This window comes from Penicillium pulvis, assembly GCF_028828015.1.
Source record: "Penicillium pulvis strain IBT 33274 chromosome Unknown contig_10_segment0_segment0, whole genome shotgun sequence".
Taxonomy (NCBI): Eukaryota; Fungi; Ascomycota; class Eurotiomycetes; order Eurotiales; family Aspergillaceae; genus Penicillium; species Penicillium pulvis.
Genome location: NW_026643071.1, coordinates 2,901,723 through 2,923,667, shown reverse-complemented (window position 1 = coordinate 2,923,667; position 21,945 = coordinate 2,901,723). Strand labels below are relative to the sequence as shown.

At 48.3% G+C, this 21,945-nt stretch overlaps 8 protein-coding genes across 8 annotated transcripts; 4 read left to right on the top strand and 4 right to left on the bottom strand.

Annotated features, from left to right (window-relative positions):
* Positions 1-621: 621 nt before the first annotated feature.
* N7503_001118 (prephenate dehydrogenase (NADP(+))) lies at positions 622-2,630 on the bottom strand (the record flags this gene model as incomplete). Its single annotated transcript, XM_057060679.1, has 7 exons — positions 622-777; positions 842-973; positions 1,031-1,630; positions 1,694-1,842; positions 1,914-2,025; positions 2,074-2,134; positions 2,536-2,630. 7 exons carry the CDS (start codon positions 2,628-2,630, stop codon positions 622-624), a joined length of 1,305 nt encoding a protein of 434 aa, XP_056927602.1.
* A 418-nt stretch (positions 2,631-3,048) lies between these two features.
* On the top strand, positions 3,049-3,684 carry N7503_001117 (40S ribosomal protein uS11; the record flags this gene model as incomplete). The annotated part of the gene is made up of 3 exons (XM_057060678.1): positions 3,049-3,115; positions 3,172-3,244; positions 3,372-3,684. 3 exons carry the CDS (start codon positions 3,049-3,051, stop codon positions 3,682-3,684), a joined length of 453 nt encoding a protein of 150 aa, XP_056927601.1.
* Positions 3,685-4,288: 604 nt separating this feature from the next.
* Positions 4,289-5,707, top strand: N7503_001116 (AAR2 splicing factor family protein; the record flags this gene model as incomplete). Its single annotated transcript, XM_057060677.1, has 1 exon — positions 4,289-5,707. The coding sequence occupies one exon, from the start codon at positions 4,289-4,291 to the stop codon at positions 5,705-5,707; it is 1,419 nt and encodes a 472-aa protein (XP_056927600.1).
* Positions 5,708-5,961: 254 nt separating this feature from the next.
* N7503_001115 (branched-chain amino acid aminotransferase, cytosolic) lies at positions 5,962-7,582 on the bottom strand. The gene is made up of 3 exons (XM_057060676.1): positions 6,916-7,582; positions 6,250-6,860; positions 5,962-6,189 (listed from the first exon to the last, which is right to left on the bottom strand). Exons 1-3 carry the CDS (start codon positions 7,328-7,330, stop codon positions 6,016-6,018), a joined length of 1,200 nt encoding a protein of 399 aa, XP_056927599.1. The 5' UTR covers positions 7,331-7,582; the 3' UTR covers positions 5,962-6,015.
* A 1,228-nt stretch (positions 7,583-8,810) lies between these two features.
* On the bottom strand, positions 8,811-9,837 carry N7503_001114 (BTB/POZ domain-containing protein; the record flags this gene model as incomplete). The annotated part of the gene is given in 3 exon segments (XM_057060675.1): positions 8,811-9,482; positions 9,494-9,656; positions 9,725-9,837. 3 exon segments carry the CDS (start codon positions 9,835-9,837, stop codon positions 8,811-8,813), a joined length of 948 nt encoding a protein of 315 aa, XP_056927598.1.
* Positions 9,838-14,481: 4,644 nt separating this feature from the next.
* N7503_001113 (putative C6 transcription factor) lies at positions 14,482-16,782 on the top strand (the record flags this gene model as incomplete). The annotated part of the gene is made up of 6 exons (XM_057060674.1): positions 14,482-14,697; positions 14,770-15,462; positions 15,528-15,679; positions 15,748-15,924; positions 15,977-16,324; positions 16,386-16,782. The coding sequence occupies 6 exons, from the start codon at positions 14,482-14,484 to the stop codon at positions 16,780-16,782; spliced, it is 1,983 nt and encodes a 660-aa protein (XP_056927597.1).
* Positions 16,783-18,321: 1,539 nt separating this feature from the next.
* On the top strand, positions 18,322-19,865 carry N7503_001112 (putative eukaryotic translation initiation factor 3 subunit EifCl; the record flags this gene model as incomplete). Its single annotated transcript, XM_057060673.1, has 2 exons — positions 18,322-18,627; positions 18,744-19,865. The coding sequence occupies 2 exons, from the start codon at positions 18,322-18,324 to the stop codon at positions 19,863-19,865; spliced, it is 1,428 nt and encodes a 475-aa protein (XP_056927596.1).
* A 722-nt stretch (positions 19,866-20,587) lies between these two features.
* Positions 20,588-21,640, bottom strand: N7503_001111 (HesB/IscA family protein; the record flags this gene model as incomplete). The annotated part of the gene is made up of 2 exons (XM_057060672.1): positions 20,588-20,956; positions 21,314-21,640. 2 exons carry the CDS (start codon positions 21,638-21,640, stop codon positions 20,588-20,590), a joined length of 696 nt encoding a protein of 231 aa, XP_056927595.1.
* Positions 21,641-21,945: the final 305 nt, after the last annotated feature.

The following is a 21,945-nucleotide window of genomic DNA, read 5'->3' as shown; positions in this document are numbered from 1 at the left end:
ACTGGGGTCGGTTCAGCCTGATCACGAAACACATGGATGACTAAGGCTTTATCACCTCTGACCACAGCATCGAACACTGCATTGAGGGCAGATGAGATGATCACATTAGTTAGGCCAAATCATGGCGATCTTTCTAAAACCATTTAAATGTTCCATCCTCTCACAATTTCATTTGGTTAAATTCGGAACATAGGCTACACAAGCTCTTCATCGTGACCTTCAGATGCCAAAGCGGTTCTTGTATACATATATCCATATTCAAGGACACCCCACAGACAACAAACATTTCATCATCGGGTACATTTCCGAGTAACCATCAACGTTTAATCATAAGGGAGATGACATACATATATATTTCAACTCAAAAGTATCAGATGAATATTACATTCTAACCCTGGAACGTTGCATCTCCTGATACATACTGTATATACTGAGCCTTAGTCATATCCATGGATTGTCTCACTCATTCTTTATCATACAGTAAATACTTGACACCTAGGTGGAGGCCCTGATGGTAGCTAGCTTTCCTGTAGAACATTCATTTTGCCCTATCATACAAATGTGCACCAAGATTACTTTCTTAATCAACTATACCCGATCCTACACTTCCTAATGTCAAAATTAAGGTTTGTTCGTGGTCTTCTCCAGAATCGTCTTCATCATCTCGTTTCCAAGGGTGGCCGCCTCAGGGAAACGTGGAGCAAAGTAGTCGGCGATGCGCTCGAAGCGGTCGCGGTAGCTCTCAAAGTCCCCAAAGGAGACACAGTCGGACCAAGCCTGGCAAGAATCAATTCATTAGTACATGGGCTCCCGAAATACCACAACGATGGCCATGACTTACCCGTGCAGCAAATGTAAACTCTAGGTCATCCGAGCGGAAAGTGGTATCATCAATAGCGGTGTCCAATGCCTCCTCCAGAAGTTCGGCGTTGCGAAACAAATATTCAGTCACACCCAACCAGAGACGGAAAAGCTATAAGATTGTTAACGCTGGTTTTCAAAGCTAGACCAAGAGCTGTTTGTCACATACCGGTGTGGAGCAGATCATATGATCATAGGGCACGATGCCAAGTTTCGACCAGCAGTCCACAATGGCAAGCAGACTTAAGTGACTGTTGGGTGGTGACTTCTCCCGAGATCGGTTGGACAGAGAGAATCGATCCAGCACTTCATCTTTTAACAAGAGATCTTGTCCTTCTGTACCCTCCCGGAACACATATGCACCGGCGGCCTTGACCCGACGCTTGAGTTCTTCTCGGTGTCCCCCAATCATCAACTTGTATAGATCCGTCACCGACTCGGAATACTGTCGAATTTGCTGTTTAGCAGCCGGATTGAGGATGGCAAGACCAGCATAGACGTGCCATTTGTTCGAATAAATGCGCAGAGTGATGTTGATCTTCACGTTCTCAATACCACCAACCCACCGGGACATCTCCCAGGGGAATTGTTCGTTGGCCTGCCATGCGGTGCCCATGCTCAGGAAAGCCGCGTGCGTAACGGCCTGGGTGTCGGCTGTGATTCGATCATGCATCTCACCAGTAAGATACACATGTTTGGACCCGAATGAGGAGAGAATTTCTTCGACGAATTGGACGCTTTCGTCAGACGCACGGTGTTGAATGATAACCTAATTCGTGCGATGTTAGTGCCGGCCCGGTCTCTGTTGAGATTAGGTTCAGGAAAGGCCTACCAGAGGCTGTCCTTTGGTATTGACTTTGGGTCCGTGCAACGAATGGCAGGAGACGATCTCTACATCCGCCGGTAGGTGCTTTTCAAATGCAGCAAGTTCCGGAGCCTTGCAGGACGTCTGGCCACCGACGATGGCACCTTGCTTGGTAGCTTTATTATTCCACGAGTCAGACAAATACTGGTCTTTGGGCTGGCTTGGGTCAGATGGGTCCGAAACATACATGGCCCGTACTGTGCGACGACACGGTCGATTACACCGGCTTCTACACTGTACAGAATAAAATCGCTAATTCTGGAAACCAGATGGCCATTGGGGAAGATGGTGACTCTTTGCTATATACGATGAGTGTCTGAGCGGGATGACCCCGGCGGGAGACGTACTTGAGAGGCAAATTCTTGTTGTAAGGATTCATAATTCTCAGTTCTATCACAGGCGTTTATCCTTTGCAAATGAAATAAATGGTTAGTAACTGATATCTTCTGGTATCGTCGTGCTTCGCAATAAGATATGATCATATATCAAGCATGTAGACCTATCAGATGCACTGATTAGCATATGTTCCCGAAAGCAACGGTATGAGTGATGAAACATAGACAAGTTCGATAAGTTCAAAGAACTTTCAGACAAGAAAATTTAAGGTAGCGAGATATTTACATCATCGACAGCCCGGCGTACACCACCGACCAAAATGGCTAGGCAGCAACCACCGGACCATACTCGAGCCAAATGCACTCAAGTCATCATTCGAATGGGGGAGGGAAGCAAAGAACAAGAAGGAAAGCTTACCTGATAAGAAAAATGTGTATGGAGGTCGAGAGAACACAAAACAAGGCTGTATTTACCTCCATCCCGCATCACTCAGGCGTTGGGCATACATCTTGCCCATATCGCCCATACCGATGATGCCGATTGAGGCATCTTCCTTGGTGCGTCCCATCCTGGTAATGACTCACACCAGCAACCTCTCCTGGGTATACTGCGTGTCTCACTGTCGATCACGTCGCGAAATATTAGTAAACTGGCTCAAGTTCTCTTAACAATCCAAGATACCGATGTTCCACGGTATCTGCGGAGCTTGGAAGGTGAATTGTAATAATAAGGGAACGTTGGTCGAGGACGCTGGAAGAAAATTTAAATAGACGTGCAGAGCTAAGCCCTCACCGCCTTTCGGGCCGAATGCCACCCGTGTTCACCGGTACCATCTTAGTCAGCATCTCGCTTGCCCACTGGTGCCAACGAGCCAATCAGAATCAAGTTGAAGCCGAGGGCACACATCCACTTTTTTTTCATCCATTTCCTCTTCTTCCTTCTTCAGTTCCGTATTCCATCCACGCCAACTCCATCCAACAGTCGCAATGGCCCCTACCAAGAAGGCTCCCGCCGCCAAGGAGAACGTCTCCCTCGGCCCCCTCGCCGGTGATGGTATGTCGAAATCTTCAATTTTTGATTGTGATCATGACTCTGACAAGCGCATACAGGCAAGCTCGTTTTCGGCGTTGCCCGCATCTTCGCCTCTTTCAACGACACCTTCGTTCACGTCACCGATCTTTCGTACGTTTTCTTCCCACAAACTCTTTTTTGAAACCCGACGCCAAGTTCATTCAATTCGGTGGAATTGCGCATAGCGGGGAAATAAAACATCTTGCAAAATTTCAACTGGCTAACATTATCTCTACAGCGGCCGTGAAACCATCACCCGTGTTACTGGTGGTATGAAGGTCAAGGCTGACCGTGACGAGTCCTCCCCCTACGCTGCCATGCTGGCTGCTCAGGACGTCGCTGTCCGCTGCAAGGAGCTCGGCATCAACGCCCTCCACATCAAGATCCGTGCCACTGGTGGTAACGGCACCAAGACCCCCGGTCCCGGTGCTCAGTCCGCTCTCCGCGCTCTTGCCCGTGCTGGTATGCGCATTGGCCGTATCGAGGACGTCACCCCTACTCCCTCCGACTCTACTCGTCGCAAGGGTGGTCGCCGTGGTCGTCGTCTGTAGACGCGTGCAGGTGCGTCTCATCCTTCCTACTACGTCTCTACTGCGTGGTTGGCTTGGTGGCTACCGGCGGGGTCTACTCGCAACTGTGGATGGAATAAACGCGAAGAACGGCCCTTATTGCCTGGTCTTCAATTTTTTTCATACCCTGAAAAGAAAACTTTGTCCTCAGTTTTAGCTATTATGTTTGGATATCTTTACATCAATTGACTATTTCTGAGTAATCTGAATCCTCGTCGTAGCCTTTTATACTCGTAAGTGATGTAGTTCAATTGCCAGTCGTGCGCATATAACAGTATTGCCCATGGTCAAAGCCGCTGGTACCATGCGGGGGGCTTATCGCGGGGCTGATAAAAAAAAAGTATTCAACTGGCGCGATTCGCGAAGCTTTCAAATCAACTCTTCCCGACGCCAAACCCCCTTCTCTCTCCTGGATAACTTTACATGTCTCGTCATAATTCCTACCTAAGAAAACAAACTCTCTCTTCCCGGAACCGCGTCCGATCCTCCCGTCTCCGTCATTTTACCGACCTCACCACATAAACCCTCCTCACGTCATTGCAGAGCAGCTTGCGCGACTTCGTATAACCAGAACCACATATCAAACATGTCTTTACCGGTTCAGCCATCGCCGACAATTCTCCTTCCCCAGCTCCCTCCTAAGACCCTGGTCGGCATTGACCTTATAACCTTCACCTCCACCGCCAAATTCCACGGAATCAGAGACCTCCCAAGCGGATGGCACTTCCTCTACACCGGCACGACGGAAAGTTTTTCCTTACGCTCCGGAGCATGGTTCTACATTGGCGATATCAACACCATCGGATACAGACACAATGAATCCGCGCTCGTACCACATAAGGCAAAGAATGACCGGAACAACGGATCGGAGATCTACATCTGGAAATGGAGCACCGACACCGAGTCCCTCACTTCATTAAAAGATGACAGTGACGCCGACTGCCAAGAAGCTATGCGCCACAAAGCCAATTTAGGCGCGATCTGGCAGAGTGGAGGCTTGTTCCGGTATCGAAGCCGCGTGTCCAAGTCTATGGTCACCAATGCAGAGGCAGCAAAAGATGGAGAGCCAGCACAGCTAGAATATGACGAGGAAAGCGAGGAAAGCGGTCGCAAGGACTGGCGGCGTCTTACAGATCGGATATCCCCCGATATATTGACGCGAATGATTGGCAACCCGAATTACGACGTTGATGGGCACCCAAGATGGATGGTTACTTCTGCCAGTACGGCAAACCGCGATGCCGATCATATCCCTGGGCTTGATCCGCAGAAGGTGGGAGCAGATGGCGTCCCGGAAACTATGGGAGAACAGGAACGGGAGTTTGGGTTTCTTCCTATTGACCTGAAACATACCTGGCGAGAGGGTGCTATTGGGCGCGAAAGAACCGAGGCAGCCCAGGACCGGTCTTGGGCATTGGGAGATCTAATGGATCGATTCTCTAGGTATAAACATCCCGTTACAGGGGAAATAGTATCCGATCAGGAACTGGGAGAGGCGCATGTGCTCGGAGAGTTACAATTCACCTTCTTAATGGTGTTAACCATGATGAACTACTCCTGTTTGCAACAGTGGAAGCGATTGCTTGAGCTTGTCTTGACATCTCGTGCGGCTATTGTGGACAAAGAAGGTTTCATGAGCGAATTTGTGGCTTTGCTGCTGCGGCAACTGAAACGATGTGACGATGTTGAGGGTGGATTGTTTGAGATGGATGGGGATGATGGCGGTGCGTTCCTTCGAGATTTGCTAAAGAAATTCCGTCGGTTCGTCTATCAAGCCGTCGAAGAGGACAAAGCATCTTTGGTTAAGAAGGAACTTACGAAGTTGGAGAGTTGGGTGAAGGAAGAGTATGACTGGGAGTTAACACACGAGACCATTGTCAAGCGTGGCATGATCCAACTGGAGGATGGCGAAGAAGTCGAAATAGACATGGATGACAATGACGAGGACGAAGAAACTGGCGAGTACGCACCTATGATCGTCGATTCAGAGGAAGCCACTCTCTAGGATTTATTCTTCCTTGGGCCTAAAGTCCTTGGATCCACCTCCATCTAATGAAGTTTATGTCTCGATGCCAAATAACAAATTATTTCCAAATTCCAAATACTTGGGAAGTGAAATCTAGGTCTACGGATTGTATCATATATTACTCGTTTTTGCGAGTGTAGTGTAATTATATTCATAGAGACGAAGTCCCTAGATTCTATTGCCTGTAACGTCTAGTCCATCAAGCATGTCGGAGCAGCGTCTACCCCCAACTCGAAATCAAATGCGGTCTTCAACGCAAGGTGGATTCGTTCCAGCAATGCAACTTTCTATTTCTCCTCTTGCTCAACAGTATAGGCCCAGTCATGCTCTTCCTTGCCGTACATGATAGCCTCCAGCCACGACTTAATTTGCGCAGCGTAGCCCGCAGCCTCACCATTAGGTCCCAAAGTACTGATATCAGTATCGATATTGCGGATCATGGCAACGGGAGTGATGAAGTACTATATTCGTCGTCAGCATTGAAATTCCACCAATTTCCAAGATCCAGGACAGAAACTTACAGCAGTACCCGAAACAAACGACTCAACAATGCGACCCTCAGCCGCAGCCTTCTCAATCTCCCCAATGGTCAAAGTCCGCTCCACGACCTGCAATGGCTCCAAAGGTCCAACCGCCTGCTTCGACAGCTTCTCAGAAACCAAGTCCAAGACACTGCGCCGGGTAATACCAGGCAGAATCAACTGGTTCTCCAATGGAGCAGTCACAAGCTCCAATTTGCCCGTATCGGCATTATGCCAGATAATAAAGAAGTTACTAGCACCGGCCTCGGTGACCTGTCGGTCTTCACCGAACAGCCAAAGGATCTGGTCGAAGCCCAGCGCCTGTGCCTGTCCATGCGCCTGTAGCGAGGGACCGTAGTTGGCGCCGAGCTTGGCATATCCGAAACCGCCGGGCCAGGCACGGATAGTCTCGGGGTTCGAAGCGTACAGTCTCAATCCCTTCGAAGGCTCTTTCTGGCCTTCCTTCTTCATCTTGGTGAAATCGGGCCAGGGGACAGCGATAATGAACAGGAGGGCTTCCTTGGGGACTTGAACGCCGAGGTGAGCGCCGCTGCCAATCATAGTAGGACGAATGTAGAGGAATGAGCCGGGACGCTCCTTGGGTAGCCAGCCTGTGGATTATTAGTTTTCTTTGGTGATGTGAGTCAAAGTGATAAAGAGACATACGTGAGCCATCAATTTGCATGAGCTTGCCAACCAGCTTCTTGAGCTCGTCGTACTTGAAGCTGGGTAGTGAAGATCGCTGCGCACTGGAGTTCAGACGCTCGCCGTTGAGATCAGGACGGAATAGACGCAGCTTGCCGTCGTATCCCCGGTACACCTTCATACCCTCGAAACATTCTGTGGCATAGTGGAGGCATGAAGCTGTCGGTGGGATGCTAAGGTTCTGGTAAGGCTTCACCTCGGGGGTCTCCCAACCATTGGCTGCTGTCCACCGCACGGTGACCATATGGTCAGTACAGTATGAGTGGCTTAGTTCCTCTGGGGAGCCAGGGAGAGGGACATCCCGCAGGTTGGTGGACCGGGTGATGTTGAAGGTGGAGCCGTCGAGCTCGGCCACGTTTTGAGCGATGGAACCCATGGTGAATGGATGAATGGATTCGTAAGTTATCTAAGGATTGACTGAATGAAGTTGTGTGATGGATCCCTCCAGTCAATGGGCAGGAGATTGCAATTTTGGTTGAGTATGAGTCACTCGTGATTGGCTCTTGGAATGACGTGGGAAGTAAGGGCCTAGTTCACCACTAATCGATAAGATTTATTTATAGGATTCAAATGTCATGAACAGACGGAATTGAGGGAATGACTCCCTTATTATATCTTAATCTGCGGTTTGCCCCGGACTTGGTTTGAACGGAGCCGGGCCGAAGAAATTTCTTCGCCGACGGGAAGAATTTTGCCATCGGATCGGACCAATTGACAAGACTTTGAAAATTCGTCTTAATTGACAAATATAGACCCGTGCATATTACATTAGATCATGAATTCCAAATATAGTGGCAATATATATGCAGTACTGGAGGGGGAATGGTGCGCCCTGTGAATGACATTCTGATAGTTCGCCCTTATCAACGGGCCCACTTAGTTAGCGCTTTACCGATGATAGCCGTCTGGGAATGCCAAAGGGAGATATTAATAAGGTTTTCCAGAGGAGCATGTTGAACTCGGACAATATGATTGACATACAAGGAAGATCACAAGATTGGCGGTTTGCGTTGTATATGGTGATTAGTGGCTATGTGTGCATCCGTAATGGTTCACTTTAGCGATAGCTCAGTGCAAAGTGGTGTGATATCATACGTCCAACCACTACACAGGGTTGTACAGAAAGAGTATCAGCATGAACTACTACTAGATCAGAAACGCTGATCTCTACATTGAGTTCACCTTTAGGTAAACCAGTATGCATGTCGCTAAAAGAGGCAAGTCTATGGCAAAATCCTTGATCGTAAAGGAGCTCACTAGTTGAACCCCACGAAATAGGTTGAACACCACATCATTTCTATATCTGGTATGGCGCAGTAATTGTAATTCAGAAAAAAAATTGTGTTCAGCATCAAAGGAAATCACATCATCTCGCTTAATTCCCGTCAATATACGAGACAAACTTTCGTTAGAGTCATAATATAGGTAGGACAAGGTGGCTTAGTGGGTATCACTCTTTAATCACCTGAATATTCCAGCGTATTCTATAGAGTAGCGTATATAAGTATGTACCTTGGTATGTACTCAATAATACTACTCTCTGAATCTTGAATACTGTGCTACTTTGAGTGCGGTTAGTGAGGGTTTTGAGGTAAATTTGTGGTGTTCAATTAAAAAGCTCCATCGTAAAGATAACCATGGACAAGGGTAGACACTACTAGGTCACATGCTACGAGGCCCATTAACTGAGAGAATTGTCAAAGCTGCTTTCTGTTATTGATATGCTCGCCTCTCGCGCTCCTTAGACTTCCATGCATCTCTCCTTCTATGATATTGCCCGGTATGGATATTTTCGGTCGACCATTCTCTCTGCGCTGTTCATGCTGCCTTCCATGGCTCTGAAAACTTCTCCAAGATCAAACCGATGCGTTTTTCTTGACATGATGTTGGACTATGATATACATCCAACAAACATCGTGTGCGAAGCCAGGGACAGAATCGATGAATTCGCGGTCAAGGCAAATGAAAACGTTGTTTAGCTTTCCTCCCAGCGACTGATGCATGATGTTCCTCAGAAGAGTAACTTGAAGGTCTTTGTAGGCAGCTCGTGGGGACCACAATTCTAGGATAAGCAATTTCAATCTCCAGGTGGTATCGCACGCTGCTAGTGCGAAGCTGAATTCCCTCTTGGCGTATTGCTTCAGTTCATCGATCATAAAATAATCAGCCTCCGCATACACCCTAGCATGAAAATAGCTTACTGGACAAGTAGTCAACGAAGGCCAACTGCTAGTCCATGTTTCGGCATTCAGATTGACATCCTCTTTCCTTTCCGGAACAACATCCTCCAGGACGGGAGAGTCCGCCATTATAAGCATTGGCCGCTTTTGTGGCATATCATCAGAGTTATCTGTAGATTTCCTTTTTCTCAATTCAAACAGGCTGGCGCCTGGAGAATTCGCGTTGGCTGGGGCACATACATCGAGGGCGACACCATCGACGGTGTATTTACCCTTGTAGATGAACTCCAGCACAACATGAAGGAGGATGGCATCCTTGTCTCCCAAGTTGAACTTTCCACAGGCTTCCTAGAATCAACTTCCTTATTAGCAAAGGTCTCCCTGGGATGTATTCTGAAGAGACGTGCCTTGGAATCACTGCCACAGGCTTTCTTAAACCAGTCCGATCGGGAGCAGACAATTGCCTTGTGAGCTGGAAAGTTTCGATCACCACAGACAATTTCTATATCACTGTAGTTCGTGCTGAGGAAGAGTCTGATTGTATTTCGTCAGTAGTGAACAATAAGTAAGAGGTAGAGTGTGGAGCTTACCCATCCATCAGACCGCCCAGAGGGTTCATATTATTTGGAGGCGGAGTTGGAAAAGTAGGGGCAGCCGGGGTAGCCAGCTTCGCCACTGAAGCCGATCGCGAAGATGAAGCCATGAAGGTGTTTAGACAGGGTCAAATTTCTAAAGAGTTGAAGTATTGAAGCCGATAGACGAAAGAAAGAGGGAGGAAAGAACGAGGTGAGTGACTGCCAGGGATGATGAGAAACACGGTCAAGGTAAAATGAAATGCTTCGTACGTCAGGTAAAGGTTGAAGAAGTTGAGGAAAAGGTTTTCAGTTGAACAAAGTGAAAAAGAGTAAACAACGAATTAAACTGATGGCCTCTGGACTCAGGTGTAAGGACGTTGCTCAAATTGAAACAATTCCACTCATTCGACATCAGTAGAAAACTTCTTATTCTTCTTTAAAAACACAGGTTTTGCCGAGTTTTGTGCTGGAATTCACTCTGCGAAAGGAATCTCTCTGAGTGACTGGTGTGTCTACGTACTTCTTCTCCAAGGTTGACCAATATTCCATCAAAAGTTGAAAGCAAATTACTTCCTCGTGCGCACATTATCAGGTTCAAGCAATCTGGACTTAGAATAGCAACTAAGAGCTGAGTTCATGTATGAGGCTCCATGGCGAAGTCGGCTTTGTAAAGTGATGCATCAAGCTAGGCATCTACTTCAACGGGCTTTTCATGTGAAAAAGACATGTATCAAGCAGTCCTGGTGTGAAATTGTGTGTCTATTTCCCCTGGACATTGGTATAACTCCGGCAGTGTTATGGAATTCGAATATCCATAGATACAGTATTTAGTACGGGTGGGTCAGTAGAGATCTGACCTAGCGTGATAGCGATCTAAGATCGAGGATGTAAGTGTGAACTTTCTTGGGCACGTACTATATCCCTAACCCGGAATCTACAATGTTTCTTTGTTAATAAGACTCATGAAGCCCATGAATGGCCTATGGAATTCAGCCTTTTCCTAAGGTACTTTATTTGTATGCCGAGATAAATTGGCAGGTGATGACCTGCTATCTTGGTGCACTATGACCCGTCGCTCTTAGGCCTCCCCTTAAGCTACATCCTTCGAGTACCAATATAAACCCGCAGATGATGACTGCGCCATCTTGGCGCACTATGGCCCGTCCCGGCTCTAGGCCTTTCCTCTACCTACATCCTTTGAGTGCCGAAATAAGCCGGCAGATGATGACCTGCTATCCTAGCACAATATGACACGTCCCAGCTCTTAGACCTTCCCTTAAGCTAAATCGTTTGAGTGCCGAAATACACCGGCATATCATGACATTCTATCTTGGCACACTTTGACCCGCCCCAGCTCTTAGCTGCCACGCGTCAGTTAAATGATATGCACATGAATCATGAATGACCGATCAAATGACAGGGAGGCTTGGAAAGATTGCCCAAATCGATCTCATACAGCTTATCTACGGAAACCAACACGTAAACACGCATCAAAAGCCCCCAGCAAACCCCTCTCAACAAATACAAAATGACAAATCTAAAGGTTGAGACTCGGCCGTGAAAACCCGAAACTTCGACGAAGCCATGAATATCCCACCTTCGACCGCAAAACATGCCATGCATGACTAGCCCAGCCAGCGCGGCATTTACATCCGCCCCAACCAAAGCCCCCAGATTCCACCAACCAGAGCATCGGACTCGGCCACCTCATCTACACCACAACGGAAGAGAATGCCGTGTTTGCAGGAGTTATCTGCTTACAGGAAAACACAAGGGGTCGCCTAGGGGCTCTAGTGGCGTTTCCTAATTAATAGATGTGCCGGTGCAGGAGGAGCTAGGCAGGCAGTATTGTCCCGACTGAATGGTAACCCAAGTATAAACCATTGTCTATGGGCAGAGATGACCCGAAAAACAAAGGTACTTTATGCGGCGTGGTCTTTTATTTTCCACTTTTTATATTATTGTAATTCATTCTAATTTATATTGATCCAATTGACCTGTAAGGAAGGACCCGATGCTTTGGGTACCATGACGATGGTCTCGTTTCAAGACGTATTGACCGGGAGAGCTGCACGAAGAGTGAGGGTCTGACGCAGCCCCTGTCGTTGGGATTAAGTTCCCCGCTCAGACAATTTCTCGCATTTGCTGATTGAAGGGAAGGCATTGGTCATCGTAGTATGGAAGGCGGGAAGTGGGTGAGAAAAAAACAATGAAAACCCAAAAAGAATGTATGAAAAAAAAGAATAAAAAAAAAAGTTTTAATCAGATTAAAAATAAAATCCATTGAGCATAAGACCCAGAGAGATTCGGGATTTAACCTGGGTTTCAAAGTACCAGCGAACCAAGCTTGGGGCCGTGCAGAGTGGGGAAGTGTGACAACCTTTTTTGCGGTCCACTTGCATGAAGCCGTGACATCAAGCTCGTATATGGTTTTTTGGATCTGCAAGGTGACAGCGCAAGCTGGATTGGGTCGTGTTCGTGTCTACGTTTTGTCAAATTTGGAGTCATGTAACCATGCATCATGCTGCTATATGGGGCGGCAATTTTTCGTTTCTCATTCCTCGTTCCTACATTCCCTTGTCGGATGTAAGCGCTATGGGCCCAATTTTGTGAGAAGGTCGTGATACGGAGTCCATGGCCCGTGTTGGGTGGAAATTGAGAAGCAGTGAGATGAGCGGCTATGCGCAGCTATGCTATGCCATGTATAGGCAAGGCAAACTATGCAGGGATCTAATTCGCTTGTATTCAAATCCGCGGATGCAATGATTTGGAAGAAACAATCAATAGATGATGGGATTAGACCAGGATCGAGCTGAATATAGAAAGAGCCTCGATGCAGATTTGGGGAGCTAGAAAAGGAGGTCAAAAGGGGCACATAAACCACTCCGCTGGGATCATCCCTTGCCCTAGGTCATGTGAGATCATACCCAGTGAATACTCTAGCAGCACCCGGGTGAAGGAATAAGACAAATCAGTCTGGGAAAAGAAACAAGAAAAAAAAAATTTGAAAACAGGCATTCTCCAGCGAGTCGGCTAGTGTGGGTTAGTGCATCGCAGAGCAAGTGCCAAGGGAGGAGGTGCCGGTAATTCCAACCCGATTGGCCGGCTATCACCCGGCCAATTAAAAACACCGGAAAAGAATTGACTGGCATCTGGGGAGGCTGGATCTGAAAAAAGTATACCACAGAAAAAAAGTAAAGTTAAAAAGTGATCCATAGCAGAGCTTTGAGCCGTTGGGCGGAAAGATGAGATCGTCCCGGTTGTTCACTGATTACAACATGATCTCAATGATCTACGTGGGCGTCGCCACCAGACCAGCCGCTTGTAGCTCGAAGCTACTGGCAGAGCATCATAGAAATTAAGGCTCACGTTCTCTTCCCCGCCCTGTACTTAGACTATACCGGTTATATGTATCACGCCTTATCGTGAGCGTTCATCCATCGAGCGAGAAACTTATTTTCTTCCCCCCACCTGCTGTTACGTACCTGCTGGCAACATTCCTGATCAAATAGGTGACATCGAGATGTTCCTGTTTGTGACATCGCAAAGATGTTCCAGTGTCGGCCATTATAGCAATCCAGGTACATGATGTACATGGCGCATATTCTCAGCCGAAGTGGGCCCGATGTACGGAGTAAAAGTGGAAAATTCGTTGCGCATTCACCGACGCGGTAGTCTTTCCCATCCCATCACGAAGGCGCTGCTGGGCCAAATCGGTGGCACCAAGTGGAGTAATACATCAATAGACTATCGGAGTTTCTTCCTTTGAATCAGGCCACGTGCTGTATTGGTGGACATGGGCACACTGGTAAAAGTCTTACCACCTGGACTCTTCGTAAAAACAAAAGAATAATGGGGGCAAAAAAGTTCGGGGGCAAAGACCGAACACACCAATTTCTGGGAGTATAGCCCGCCTGTCTTTGAACACTCATATTGTCCCAGCTCGTATCATGGAGAGAGCTCAAAAGTCCTGCGATTGGACGGGAGCGGAATGATCATCGTTCGGGCGCAGTCTCCCGAGGCGTTTCTCTTCGCCCTCGTGGTAATGTATAATGATGAATGCATATTAGCGTTCTTTGTTTCCCAAAAATCCACCGATGTGATTGGCTGGCGTTTTTCTTTCCTTTTCCTGTCGCTTGGGTCCGATGGCAAGCCCTTGTTTTGAGCCGGTAATATGACTGTTTCCTCCTTCGGCCATAGCGGTTACGATCGAGCGCGCATCGGTTCCTTCGCAAATCTCCCAGTGAACAAGATTCCGGTCTAGGCTCGTTTTGATGGAGACACTACACCACCCCTTGTCTGGTATGCGCGAATGTTGACAGGTCTATGGATTCTCTCTCCAATCACTGTTCTGTTTTCAATCTTGGGCCACTGAGCCACCGGGGACCCAGTTGTGTGACAGCCGCAAACCCCGGTATGTTTGTGCCAGAGATATTCCCTCCCCCCCCACCCCCCCTTCAATTGGACTTGTGCTTTGTCATCTGCAGATTGAATCTATCATTTGCGTGGAAGCCTTTGCTCTCCCACGTTTCAATCTTTTGACAACACAAAAAGGCAAGCAGACTGTGACATCCCCGTGTGGAATGCCCCCTTGAGCCCCGTCCGCATATAAATGGAATTGTGGATGTTTTGAATCAGTGTTGGGCCATATACCGAAAGGCTGGTGATGTAATGAGACTATAAGGGTGGGTAATATACCTCTTCTTCCCTTATGATGTATGATGCGAGCGGCTAACCCCTCGTTTATAGCTTGCATCGCTAAGACAGACCGAATGGCGGTAGATTCCCAGTCAGCTCGGCAGGACCAGATGGCTCAAAACTTGGGTCATTTTTTGGCGCAGAAAATGAGCCACCACAACGCTTTGAGATCTTTCGCTCCACTGGCGCCTGGGCCTCCACGCGTGGTCGCACCACAGTCATCGATGGCCGTGAGTAAGCCTAAAAAGAATTCTACGGCATGCCTGGCATGTAAGGCAGCCAAGAGAAAGGTAGGTTTCTGGACTCTGGAGATCTGAAGAGACCGCATCGCAATCTAACGACCATCTTCTTTTCGCATTTAGTGCTCTGGACCTCCTTCGCCATGCAAAGCTTGTGTCAGTGCTGGTGCCGAAAACGATTGTCATTTCGACCCAAGCAAAGACCTGAGGCGCAGAGTCGCCGTAAATCGAACGATTCAGGAATTGACAGATCATAAAGATCTGCTCGAATCAGTGTTGTCAACATTGCGTTCGGCAGATATGGATAAGGTGAATGAACTGGTGGTGTTGGTGAGGAGCAATGGCTCTTTAAATGAGATCGCCCATGCAGTTGGAAGTCCAGTCACGCGATTCACAGATTCGAAAGCTTTATCCGCGGCGACTCTATCATTGTCAGAGGCCATGGATCAACAATTGAATTCGGGAATCATAGCGCAGCTCCAACCAAGGAGGAATTCAGACTTTGAGTCGGCCACCAGTTCTTCAGAGCAAGACAAGCCGAAGTTCTCACCGCAAACTGCATTTGATCCATATGCACGAGTAACCTTGGAGAACCTCTGTGATGTCCCCTTGTTGCAAGTCCCCGCCAAGCCGTGGACAGAAATTACTGATGACAATGATCTTGTATCGCATCTTGTTTCGCTGTATTTCACATGGGATCACCCATGTGTCCAATTTTTGGATCAAAGGATATTTCTTGAACATATGAGACGAGGAGTGCTTGACTCCGAGTTTTGCTCTCCGTTGCTGGTTAACAGCATTTTGTCCATGGCCAGTGTATGACCCCCTTCCCCCAGTTTTTGCGATTGTAAAAAGCTTGTTCCATGTTTCTGACTCAACAGACTTACTCTGATCGTGCGGGCGTGTTCTCCGATCCTGAAGACACATTCTCACGTGGTCAAAATTTTCTCTCAGAGGCAGAGAGGCTGTTTCGGGCTGAAGAAGGAGCACCGCGTTTAACAACTGTCCAGGCTCTTCTATTGATGTGTCATGTGTATGTGAATCACTGCATGCCTTTGCAATTTGATGGTCTGGAAAGCGGAGGCTGAAATTTTTGAACAGGCTGTCATGTCAGGGTAAAGCCAATCTGAGTTGGCAGACACTGGCACTTGCAATCCAGATGGGACGAGATCTGGGATTGTTTGGGCAACGAAATGGTCGAAAACTTGAAGAAGTTCAGTCGCAAGAAAGATTAGAGGTCCACAACATTACAGCGTGGAGTATATTCAGCTTGAATCTGTGAGTGGTTCTCTGGCGACTGCAGGACACAATCTTGCTAACCGATAACCAGACAATTGTCCACGAGGCTCCAGAGGGATCATAGCTTAGTGCAACCTGTAATGGGTCTTGAAGTTGGAGGGGACAATGACTGTGACTGGAGCCCATATCCGCGGTCAAACCAGGTCACTTTTGCGGCCCTGCCAGCGTGTCTTCCTCAAATCCGAAGGGGGCTCTCTAGTCTGACCCAGATCCAGATTCACATACATGGTATTATGAATGAGGAGCACATGTTTGGAGATTTTCCTGTTCTCCTCGGTAAAGCCGAGGGCCCGTATAACCGTTTGCAGGAATGGCTGGCTACTTGGCCAGATACCTCGAAATTCGGAAAAGAACCAATCCCACAACTCCTGATTCTCCGGTAAGTGGCCCTTCAACCTCGCGGGTACCTCAGTTGATTTCTCGTGCTGACGTGTTCACAGTCTCCAATGCCTTCAAGCAGTCACGAACCTTCTTGAACTTCTGATTGAACATGATTCACAAAAGTCCGTAGCACGTCAATTGCGGCAACAATGGCGCGAATACATGGATGAAATTAGCCGATGTCTTCGTCTCTACCGCACGTCATATGGACTCCGGCATATCCCCAGCCAGTTAGTCGCAGTGGTCCAATCGGGGCTTCACGCCCTTTTGTATCGGCTAGAAGAAGCTGTCGAAGCAAGAGATGTATTCGTCGAGCTCTCTCGCCTTGCAATCAGCCTGAGCCAGAGGTTCAAGCCAATTGCAAACTCCATCAGCACTATTATCTCGTTGTCTCAACGTGGGACTGCGAACCTCCCCCATGAGGCCATTGCGATCCTGCATGGCTTCGAAAATTGAGGAAATGGAATCCAAAACCAAGACATGAAAATCAACAAGGTCACCTGCCGATGATTTGAAAAAACAGTCCGTGGTACTTGTGATGTTGGCACGTATCCCTGCAATGCAAACCCATATTTGACCGTGACTTTAAGTGGAATCGGTCTTGAAATAGCAAGACATGTGAGAATGAAAGCGGGTGATTGAATGATTATTGGAGGGCTCGTTTCGTCGCCGTGACCGGGGGCCTCGGAGGGCGTTTTGTTTTGGTCTTTTGGTTGGGAGATCTGGAAGGAAAAGATTCAGATACACATCCTCATCCCCATCCAAAAAACACCTTATGACGCATTTCCTCAAAGCCGAGGGAAAGACCCTGAAGGGAGGTAGGGATTAGGAGAGATGGCTCAGGCAGGCATGCGTCCTTGAAGAGATAAAGAAAAGGCGAATCTGTCCCCCCCCCCCCCACATCCGGAATACTTTTCCGGTGCAATAAGGGCCACTTTGGGAACACAACCTACCGGGGTCTACGTAACACCAACGCCAACCTCAGTTTACTCTGGAAGGAAATTACTTGGTGGATTGGTTCCGGGCGCTTTTCTATCCCCCTTCCTGCACCTTTCATACGCTCAGGAAACTAATGGTTGAAGCCCTTCAGAAACTGGTGATTTACCAACCAGGTGACTTGCAATTCTCGGTCACTTAAATAATGAAATGTGTATGCGTATGATATTAGGTGAAATTTTGTCAATATCCCATTCAATGTAGGCGATACTGCCCCTATGGCCAGTGGGTATCTCGATATATTCAGGTTGGTGATAACCTGTTTTAGGTTTCCATCTCCTTCCAAGGTTCACCACCGAACATCAAACCAGAATATCCAATTACCTAGGCCTGGTTTATGTTGGTACAATGAATGATCCTGGGTACAAATCATGTTGTCTCTGGCTATGAAGTGGACAAAGATCATATTTCAGGTGTAGTAGCCTGAAGTAGCAGGTATCTTTTTCATCTATGTTACTGTGTACCCCTGCTCTTATTCCCACATTGAACTGGTCACGGATTAGGAACCAGAAGACGGAAATTAGTCAGTGGCTGTAAATTTGAGGCAACTATGTAACTTGCACTGTAGAAACAGCTTGTGATGTGAGGGTTGGTTAGCCTCACAGGTATGCATCCTCACTGCGAATTCGTCAGACAGCGTCCGATTGAATCAACTTTGAAGATCGAGCTTTCTCAAAGCTATTATCCTGTGCGTACGCCCTCGACATCCTGCTAAACATTGCTTGTGTACCTGTAGCTAGGCATACATAATTGTACAAAGCTGAGTCATCCACTATTTTTATGCCCAGATAAGATAAGCACAAACACCGAAGCGAAAACCCTCAAAATTCAACTTCTAGTGGTAAATCCCACACGCCGACGACGGACGTGCACCCCCACCACTCAACCCTTCCTTCCGCCCTTTGCCGTCATCTCGGCATCTCGAATTAGAGAAATCATCCTCTTCTCTCTTTTTCCTCCTCTACACCTCGCAATCCCTTGCCTCCCGCCACTCCCACAATGTCGTACGAAGACCGCGCCAATGCGCGCCCCAACCTCAACGATGAGTCTGATGTTGAGGAGGAGACTATGGCCAACGACTACCGTGAGCAGGTCAACTTCGATGATAGCATGAGCGAGCTGGACCGGACAACTTCTCTTGGTGGTTCACAAACTCAGGACATTCAGGCACAGCTGGCCGCCGCTGCTACCCCGCTGGAATACCAGGCGACTCTGGAGACCAAGTTCGCTAGCTACGATAACTACTGCAGTCTCTTCCACTATATTCTGAACTCGGAAGGTCCTGTGGATCTGGAGGTTCCCTCGGTAGGTGTTTTAGATGATTCTTCAACCCGATCTCAAACAAAGAAGATGAAGCTTGGCAAAGTCATTTTGTGAAGGAGGATTGTGGACAGCAGGCTAATAATCTCCCTAACGTATAGTACTACTGGGCTTGGGATGTCATTGACGAGTTCATTTACCAATTCGAGTCGTTCTGCCGCTACCGCAACCGGATCGCTCGCACGGGATCCAACGAGGAGGAGGCTCAGGTGCTCCGCGAGAACCCCAACACATGGGGCTGCTACTCAGTCCTCAACGTTCTCTACTCGCTCATTCAGCGCTCCCAGATTAACGAGCAGCTAGCCGCCATCAAGCGGGGTGAGGACCCCCTTGCCGTTGCCGGCGAGTACGGCTCCCGCCCTCTTTACAAGATGCTGGGTTACTTCTCCATCGTTGGTCTGTTGCGTGTGCACTGCCTGCTTGGTGACTTCAGCCTTGCCCTGAAGACCCTCGATGACATCGAGATGAACAAGAAGGCCATGTTCGCCCGGGTGATGGCCGCCCACTTCACCACGTACTACTACGTCGGTTTCTCCTACATGATGATGCGCCGTTACGCCGACGCCATCCGCATGTTCAGCCACATCCTGGTCTACGTCTCCCGGACCAAGAACTTCCAGAAGGGCGGTAACAACTACGACGCCATCGCCAAGAAGAACGACCAGATGCTCGCTCTGATTGCCATCTGCGTGGCTCTGCACCCCACCCGTCTGGATGACACTATCCACTCCGCCGTCCGTGAGAAGTACGGTGAGCAGTTCCACCGCATGCAGCGTGGCGGCCCCGAGGCCTTGCCCGTCTTCGAGGAGCTCTTCCGCTCCTCCTGCCCCAAGTTCATCAGCCCCACCCCTCCTGACTTCGAGAACCCTGCCTACAACGTCGACCCCGTCGATCACCACACCGCCATCTTCATGGATGAGGTTAAGAACACCCTGTTCAACCCCACCATCCGCTCATACTTGAAGCTTTACACCACTATGGACCTGAAGAAGCTGGCTGGTTTCCTTGAGGTGCAGCCCGAGCAGCTCCGCTCTTGGTTGCTGGTGAACAAGCAGCGCAGCCGCCAGATCCGCTGGGTCGAGGGTAGCTTGCTTGAGGGCGACTCTGCCATCTCCAACGACCTCGACTACGCTCTCGAGGACGACCTGATCCACGTCAGCGAGACCAAGGCTGGTCGCCGCCTGGTTGACTGGTACCTGCGCAACCTTGCCCGTGTTTACTAAGCGCCCGCCCAATACACACATCATGTTCCATTCCCGATGTGTCACTCCGCTGGTATTCTGACAGGTTGTCAAAAAAGAAAAGTGAAGAATGGACTTTTACATGCAAGAAAGAACGGACATGACTCGAGATGATTTTTTCTTTCATATTATTATCCCGCTCCCCCTTGTTTTCCTCCCCCCATTTTCCATATTGCCCCCATCGCCCTGCTTCCTATACGCTTTTTACCTTTTTTTTACATTTTCATATTTTTGTGAATCTTTTTGTGTTTCCCTGGTCCTTTGGTTTTACGGAGTCCGTATGGATTCAAAACCACGTCAGGCTTCTGCGATGGCTTGGGAGGGCGTACGATTTCTCACATTTGCCCCGGTTTGCTTTTTTTCTTTGGTCCCGGGCGATATAGTCCCCGAGGCAAGTGTCAGGTGTGAGGTAGAAGAAAAAAGACTTGATGAAATGCATAGATGCAATGATTCTACTTGGTTTCCAACACGTCGCCGTAGTGTACAGCCGTAGTGATTTGATGATTAATACGGGGCCATATAGCTAGATTATGGGAGTCAACAGTCTCAAGGGAAAGAAGAGGGGTATAAAATGCAAATTAGTCTATCTAACCGCCGCGCAAATGCCATATCTGAACACGCAAAAGCGAAAGAAAAAAAAGTAGTATGAATGTAATACAAATATCGAAGTTTTCCAATGCTCATGTCTTGATCAATCAATTGACTCAATCCATCACATCAAAGCTTGTTCCACAGCCACAATTACTGGTTGCTCGTGGGTTATCCACAATCGTGAACTGGCTTCCAATCAACTCGGTCGTATAGTCGACTGTACTGCCAGACAAAAGTTCCAGTGAAGGTTCGTCCATAACGACCTTGGCTTCTCCAGCGGCGTTCGCGGGTACACCCTCAGCCTCCTCACCTTCAAAAACAGTGTCCTCCTCGGCGTCAATCTTGGACGCTGACTCGAGCGACATCATGTACTGGAAACCATGACAGCCCCCACTGGTGACCGTGATGCGAAGGTGGTGGTAGGGGTTTTCTTCTTTAGTGGCTGAGGGAGAGGAGGATGGATCAGTGATATCGCGAAGGCGCTGAGGTAAAGTTAGTTTATGTAACGATTAAAAAGAAGAAATGAGAAAAAAATAAAAAAATTATCAAAACAGAAAGCAAAAACCAAAGAAAAAAAAAAAAAAAAAAACATACAACAGTCAGGATTCGCATGTGGTCACCCACCATACTACTAACTAACCGGCGTGTGGCTTAAGTACGGCTGAGCGGACGGGAAGCCCTGTTCTCCACACCCTATGGTCGTATGTACAAGGATGAACATCAAACTGGCTTAAGCCGAGCTCCGACTTTCCTTGTACTCACAACCAACAGGGATAGAGCAGCTTCCTATCCCCTCAAAACAACAAAGCAAGAACCGAATGAGATTGGTGTAAACCTACCTCTACAGCACGAGGTGAGATATTAATCATGAGTGTCTCTCCATCATCTCCGGCCCTTGGGTTCTGAGTAACCTTGGTGGCCGGCCGAACGGACGAAGATGAGAACGAGGCACCAGGCGCACGCAAGCGAGAGCAGGAGATCAAAGGTTGCAGAACGGAGGGTCTAGATAGGGATGCAGAGGCGACAACTGTTTTCCGGCGAGGGACGATTTCGCCGACGGAGAATGCGGAGAGGCGTGTAGCGGGCCGAGAGGTTGAAAGAAATCGACGGCACGGTTGCTGGGATAACCGGCGAGCGGGTGTGGATAAACACAGAGATCGAGCCATATTGGAGAGATATAATGTGAGTCGTTCCTCAGTCAGGTTGAAAGGCCAAAAAGGTGGAAGTTTAGTTATGATTTAATCGCATCGTTCCATCTGATTATCGGGTTTGTCAGATCGGCAGTGGCGCGATTGGTCAGCGTGAGCGGAGGAATGTGGCAGAATTGTTTATTTGTGAGCCAATCGCGGGGTGCATATGCTTCTGCCTTCAAGCTGCTATGGCGTCGGAGGTGGACTATACTAACTACCTAGTAGGTGGTATAATGCATCCATGAACCCATAGGCAAAATTAGACCGAGAAGCCCTGGAGA